This window comes from Polistes canadensis, unplaced genomic scaffold (genome assembly GCF_001313835.1).
Source record: "Polistes canadensis isolate GaletaPanama2010 unplaced genomic scaffold, ASM131383v1 scaffold_40, whole genome shotgun sequence".
In the NCBI taxonomy this organism is placed as follows: domain Eukaryota; kingdom Metazoa; phylum Arthropoda; class Insecta; order Hymenoptera; family Vespidae; genus Polistes; species Polistes canadensis.
The window spans coordinates 678,748-686,560 of record NW_014569587.1 but is presented as its reverse complement, the minus strand read 5'-3'; the positions used below and the strand labels follow the sequence as shown (position 1 = coordinate 686,560).

General features: G+C 31.2%; 1 protein-coding gene across 7 annotated transcripts in view; it reads left to right on the top strand.

Moving 5' to 3' along the window:
• Window positions 1–7,813, top strand: part of LOC106784802 (disintegrin and metalloproteinase domain-containing protein 10-like) — a 43,118-nt gene that overhangs the window by 3,924 nt on the left and 31,381 nt on the right. For all 7 annotated transcript variants that reach the window (XM_014744718.1, XM_014744716.1, XM_014744717.1 and 4 more), the window contains exon 4: window positions 4,899–5,633. In XM_014744718.1, the coding sequence (XP_014600204.1) occupies window positions 5,408–5,633 (226 nt within the window). In that variant the 5' untranslated portion in view covers window positions 4,899–5,407. The remainder of the gene's footprint in view (window positions 1–4,898; window positions 5,634–7,813) is intronic.

Here is a 7,813-nt window from a genome sequence, read left to right as displayed (position 1 = left end):
TTATTTATATTTTAATTTCATGCAAACACGTTCGATTCATCAAATTTCATTTTATTATTATTATTATTATTATTATTACAGTAATTCGTTTGTGTGTTCGTTGATCAAATAAATTCTTTTTCTTCAATTAGAATATTCTCGTTAGATTTTTAAAAGAGATAACTCGAGAGGTTTCTCTTGAATCAGGTCTCGATGCCAATAAAAATTCATTACTCGTCGGGGTCTTAATTCCTGCTAGATGGAAACAAAATAGATCAAAAATAAAAATATTAAAAAATACAAAAAATAAACGCCCGCGAAACGAAAGAAAGGGGGGGGGGAGGGAGAAAAAAATAAAAAAATAAAAAATTCGTAACAGATCGATATCTCGTTCTCGTTCGTATATGCAAATGCAGCAAATGTGTAATCCTCGTTGTTGGAAGTCGTAGATAACTCTTGATCTTAACTCTTTATAGTCATGTAACTTTAAAATCACACGCTTATATAAATACATTTCTATTCCAAACTATTTTATTTTATTTTATTTTATTTTATTTCTATACAATTATTTTTGTTAAAATACAATTACAATGTAATATTTTGTAATTATTTATATTTGTTTATTTAAATTAATTTTTACATATAAAAATAATATAATATTTTCTTTTTTTTTGTAGTTACTATTATTTAAATTAAATATAACATTAATAATACTAGCAGACTGTGTGTGAAAAGTATCGGGAACGTGTAATCATTGATGTTTAAATTAATTCAGACAGTTTTGTATAATATTCTTGTTCATTTTTCTTTTTAGAGAACATTGAAAATAAAAAAAAAACAAATTGGGTTATACAAAAATTAAAGAAAAATATCTCTTATTGTTTTCTTTTATGTATAATTCGGCTTGAGCATAAGTAGCACGCACGAGACAATAGTCCTCAACTATTATAATCGACTGTCATGTTTTCTAACGAATGAAGAAAGATATACAATACTCGTCTAGTAGATTATTCGTTTTTAGTCAATTTAGTGAATGAACCAGAGCCACGAAATAGAAAGAAAGAAAGAAAGAGAGAGAGAGAGAGAGAGAGAGAGAGAGAGAGAGACTATATTCTCTTTACTATTGAAGTGCTTTACTTCGTGAGCGACGTGATTTATCCTTCTTCCTGGTTCCCTCGAAAAATTATGTCTCCCGTAGATTATTTGCGATGTGGAGCAGCGGGATAGAGCAGCAGTTCTCTTCCTGCAAGTGCATTCGCTCTTGAATTATGGTATTATCAAATGGAGAAAGAGGAACGATCATTTTTATCGTTTTAGTTTTACGGATACTCGATATGAATTTTTTGAAATACGTGTAATCATTTTCTATATTTGTTGTTGTTGTTATTGTTCATCATTTCGATTATATTTATTTTTGTTTTTTTTTTTTTTAAATGAAAACGTCTCAAAAATATAAAAATTTTCTGTGTTATTATAATATAAATATATTTTTATTTTATTCTATCGCGTACATTTTGTAAAATTAAATTTTTCTAATTCACGTACGCATCCTATTATTCTATTTTATCTTACACACACGTTTTTCTTGAGAATATAAAAAGAAATAAAAAAATAGGAGATAGAAAAAGGAATTCGAATAAGTTTATTCCAAAGATATCACATTATCCATTTAAGATGAAGCAAGCTCGTTTCCACGTGAGAAAATATACGATAGTTGTTGTATTTCCCGATCATTCCCTGATCGGGAAAATCACAGTGAGATGATACCGGATTCCCAGAGATTCGAACATAGTTCGTTGCAGCATTGAGATACTCAAGTATTGCGGTAAACGAGACGGTGCTTGAATATCCGACTAGTTGGACAACAATGACGTTATTCGATTGGAATTTCAAAGATCTTAATTAAAGACGGAAGAACAGAAAAAAAAGAAAAAGAAAAAGAAAAGAAGAGAAAAACGAGGAAAAAAATAAATAAATACCGACATGGCGTCGTTATTGCACCACGTTGCAAAATATTAAATGATAGAAAGAGAAAAAGATTTATTTCTCACTTATGTGTAATTACAAAGTTGGTATAGTCATATACCAATGCTTCCTTTCGATTAATCCTTTCTTGGTATCAACCGATTATAACCGTTTCCCCTCTACGTCATTCGTCTCGTTTATTTTATAACTTCGGCATCGATAATTATTTACTTTTCTCACGATTTTTCACCTTCCACATGATACGAATGAACCGTCACAATAGAAAATTAATGTAGAAATCGGATACGCCGTGGTTACATTAATTATCCTATTGTTCTTACAGAAGCAGTAAGAATCCATTCTCATTTAATATGTGGGAAAGGATAACGACAAAAGCGTGTCAAATATTCGAATAACGATTCGCACACCATCCGACTTATGGAAAAGAACAAAATTTATCTTACATTTATATCTTCTCTTATGTATTTTTTTCTTTTTTTTTTTTTTTGTATAATATTAAATATATTCCCGTTGTACGAAAATTTTTCTTTGAGATAATTTATAATTAATATATATATATATGTATTACATATAAATAATAAAAAAAAAAAAATTAACATATATAAATAATCACAAAAGAGGAAAACTAATAAACGATTATACGAGATAACAGATAAATATTAATTTGAATGTTCAATTAATACAAATTTAATTTGTTTTAAACGTTGATATATAAATTACCGTAAAAAATTATCTTCGCAATATCTTTGCCGGTGTTAGAGAAATTCGTAATGTATAGTAACACACATTATACGATAGTCTGCAGTATATATTTACTTAAAGAGTAATATACATACGTATGTATATCTCTCTCTCTCTCTATATATATATATATATATATGTACGTTGTTACAGATTTCTAGCAAATTTAGATTGTAGATTAATCCTGTGTTAGATGATATCGATTTACAGATTACACACATGTATATGTGCGTAATTACATTGTGACAAAAATAAGGAAACAACACTAGGAAATGTCAGATACAATTTTTAACGTTAAAGAGAGACTCGTTAGTTAAAATAAAATTTATTTAACGTGACATCATTTCAACTCCGACCCGTACACGTCGGCGATATCGTTGAAAAGATTTACAACAGCGATTATGCGATCGTGACAGAAATAAACCGTGTACCACCTTACCTTAGTACAATTCTGTTTGCATGCGACGCTTTTTCTTTTATTATTTTTGTTTTTTTTTTTTTTTATATATTATATGTATTTTTTTACTGCAACGTTTATATGAAAAAGAACAAATGAGAGTTATAAACGATATCATTTTTAATAATAATACTTGCAAGAGTAATTGACGAAATATTTTATTAAACGCAACATACATTCTTTATTTTTCTAACTTCGAAATACATTATTCATTTATATATAATGTAAGCAACAAGTATTATATCTCTTATTTATGAGACTTGGTAAACGGTTTACATTTGATTTCATTTTAATTTCATTTATTTGTCATGCATTATTATATTATATACGTATAAGTCATTCCTAATGCTAAATTGATTAATTTCACGAAACAAAAATGGGATTAAAGAAAACGAATAAACAATTACAATACATTTTCATTATAACACGATTAAAGAAAAAATGATTATTATTAATTAATAGAATGAATTTCTAACGCTACGAAAAAATACGATTTGAAATTGTCCATTAGTGTTATACAAATTAATGAAAAATACAAATCGATGAAAAATCGTGCTTTTAGATGATAAAATTGTCGAGAGAAAAATGACAAAAATTTAAATCAATTGTTTTACCTTTTTTTGTTTATAAAAATAATATCTATATATTGTATTACGTGATGGAACATTGAAATTTTTTGTTGAACGCGGAACTCAAACCCTCGCCCCCCACAATACAACAACAACAACAACGAGATATAGAGAAAACATCGTTATCTTGGAAAGTTTTGTTCGAGAAAGTACATCTCGATATAATTTGCTCTGAACACTTTGAAGTTTATCGAAGTAGATACGATATTAGTAATGCGGTCTACCATCCCGTGGTACAACACTGAATCCTTCGAGTTACTCCAGGTGGTACGTTTATGTATATACAATGTGGAAAGTTCCGATTACGGACGATAAACGACAGCTCATTTTACTTTTAAGTATTTTCTAACTGCAAACGTGTCTGTGAATATCAAATTTTGTCTCTGTCTCTTTCTTTCTTTTTTTTTTTTTTCGTTTGAAAACAATGAAAAGGATCGAACGATAATTGATGTATATTTAAGAATAAATTTCAAAACAAATTTTAAATTAAACCAATCAAGAGAGTTATAATAGTTGGTAAAAAAAAAAAGAATTTCTTTCGATTTTTTAATTTCTTTTCTGTTTTTTTCGAGGTTTTTTCTTCTTCTTCTAATCGATCGTTCCTTTTTTTATATCCTCGAATAGATTACATCAAAAAGCCATCGACCTCTTATTCTTATTCCGCTTAATCTATTTGAAATCATCGTATTTGCATCATTCATACTTATCATCCACGTCGAATCCGAAAACACGAAATTGCTTTTTCGTTCTTTCTTGCACATATTTACTTATATACATATATATATACGTTAGAAACACGCGTGAATAATATATGTGTATATATGCGTATATAAATATTGTTTATTCTCATAACAAATATCTTACATACATACGTATAGAATATTTTGTGGTAAAAAAATATATACACACATACACATACAATTGGAAATGAATATTTGAGAAACTTCTATACTTGAAAATATAAAAGTATAATTACATATACACGTTCTTAGAATTGTTTAGAATAATATTAAAAAGAAAAAGAAGTATACGACACACACACACACATACACAATAAGAGTCTAGACGACGAACTTGAGTTTCACATAGTTCCCTTTATTTTCCAGCATTGATATCGCGAAGCAGCAGTCGATCGTCGAGAGTACCTAAACAGCAACAGCAACAGCAACAACAACAAGAAGAATAAGAATAAGCAGTAGAAGAAGTAGAAGAAGGAAGAGGAAGGAAGAGGAGAAGGATAGAACCGGTTGAAAAAGACGTTCGAGGTGGAAGAAAGGAAAAGGAGAAGGAAGAGGAGGAGGAGGAGGTGGAGGAGGGGGAGGGAATGGAGGAAGAGGAGTGAAGGGGAAAGAAAGAAGAAGGATCGAAAGGTTGAGCGACCCTGAAAGGGGTAGGAGAAGGTGGACGAAGTGGAGGAGGTGAAGAAGACGAAGAAGAAGAAGAAGAGGAAGAAGGGGGGTAAGGTGAAAGAGGAGAAAGAGGAGGAGATGAGCTCGGTGGGTGACTCGACAAGTGCGGTGCTTGGCTGCTCGACGAAAGGCACCAGATAGCGCCATTAAAATAAGAAAATACGAATAAGAGGAAGAATAGTTGCTGGGACGAGAAGAAACGTGCGATGCCTTGCCGTTGTTCCTCCCAGGAAGAGGGGGAAGAGGAAGAGGAAGAAGAAGAAGAAGAAGAKGGAAAGGATGAGGCCCACAACAGGCCCCGTCGTCGTCGTCGACGAAGAAGACGAAGATCTTACTGCTGTTACTTACTCTTCACTTTTCCTCTCGCATTCCTCCTCTCGTCTCTTCCAATCACTGACGGTTTGCCGTTTCATCCTCTGCCGACTCACAAAGGTGAGTTTTAGTGACTCACGCGTGCTTCTTATTTTTTTTTTAAATCTCTTATTATTATTATTATATTTGTAATTAATTAAATTGTGACTATACGCGCGCGTTTAAGTATATTTTTTTTTTTTTTGATTGGGTGTTTTCTTTTCTTTTTTCTAATGATTAGAAAACAATGAGATTATTGTTAGAAACATTCGAATGTTATTATTCTTTAATCATGCAATTGAAAATAATCGTTGACTTTTTGTTATATATATATTGTGTGTGCTTTTTTTTTATATATAATATTTAATTTATATAGATATATAACGTATCGTAAAATAATCGTACAATAAATCGTTCCTAGAAATAGCAATAAAAAAAAGCTATTATATATATATAATAGCTTTTTTTTATTGCTATTTCTAGGAACGATTTATTGTACGATTATTTTACGATACGTTATATATCTATATAAATTAAATATTATATATAAAAAAAAAGCACACACAATATATATATAACAAAAAGTCAACGATTATTTTCAATTGCATGATTAAAGAATAATAACATTCGAATGTTTCTAACAATAATCTCATTGTTTTCTAATCATTAGAAAAAAGAAAAGAAAACACCCAATCAAAAAAAAAAAAAATATACTTAAACGCGCGCGTATAGTCACAATTTAATTAATTACAAATATAATAATAATAATAAGAGATTTAAAAAAAAAATAAGAAGCACGCGTGAGTCACTAAAACTCACCTTTGTGAGTCGGCAGAGGATGAAACGGCAAACCGTCAGTGATTGGAAGAGACGAGAGGAGGAATGCGAGAGGAAAAGTGAAGAGTAAGTAACAGCAGTAAGATCTTCGTCTTCTTCGTCGACGACGACGACGGGGCCTGTTGTGGGCCTCATCCTTTCCCTCTTCTTCTTCTTCTTCTTCCTCTTCCTCTTCCCCCTCTTCCTGGGAGGAACAACGGCAAGGCATCGCACGTTTCTTCTCGTCCCAGCAACTATTCTTCCTCTTATTCGTATTTTCTTATTTTAATGGCGCTATCTGGTGCCTTTCGTCGAGCAGCCAAGCACCGCACTTGTCGAGTCACCCACCGAGCTCATCTCCTCCTCTTTCTCCTCTTTCACCTTACCCCCCTTCTTCCTCTTCTTCTTCTTCTTCGTCTTCTTCACCTCCTCCACTTCGTCCACCTTCTCCTACCCCTTTCAGGGTCGCTCAACCTTTCGATCCTTCTTCTTTCTTTCCCCTTCACTCCTCTTCCTCCATTCCCTCCCCCTCCTCCACCTCCTCCTCCTCCTCTTCCTTCTCCTTTTCCTTTCTTCCACCTCGAACGTCTTTTTCAACCGGTTCTATCCTTCTCCTCTTCCTTCCTCTTCCTTCTTCTACTTCTTCTACTGCTTATTCTTATTCTTCTTGTTGTTGTTGCTGTTGCTGTTGCTGTTTAGGTACTCTCGACGATCGACTGCTGCTTCGCGATATCAATGCTGGAAAATAAAGGGAACTATGTGAAACTCAAGTTCGTCGTCTAGACTCTTATTGTGTATGTGTGTGTGTGTGTCGTATACTTCTTTTTCTTTTTAATATTATTCTAAACAATTCTAAGAACGTGTATATGTAATTATACTTTTATATTTTCAAGTATAGAAGTTTCTCAAATATTCATTTCCAATTGTATGTGTATGTGTGTATATATTTTTTTACCACAAAATATTCTATACGTATGTATGTAAGATATTTGTTATGAGAATAAACAATATTTATATACGCATATATACACATATATTATTCACGCGTGTTTCTAACGTATATATATATGTATATAAGTAAATATGTGCAAGAAAGAACGAAAAAGCAATTTCGTGTTTTCGGATTCGACGTGGATGATAAGTATGAATGATGCAAATACGATGATTTCAAATAGATTAAGCGGAATAAGAATAAGAGGTCGATGGCTTTTTGATGTAATCTATTCGAGGATATAAAAAAAGGAACGATCGATTAGAAGAAGAAGAAAAAACCTCGAAAAAAACAGAAAAGAAATTAAAAAATCGAAAGAAATTCTTTTTTTTTTTACCAACTATTATAACTCTCTTGATTGGTTTAATTTAAAATTTGTTTTGAAATTTATTCTTAAATATACATCAATTATCGTTCGATCCTTTTCATTGTTTTCAAACGAAAAAAAAAAAAA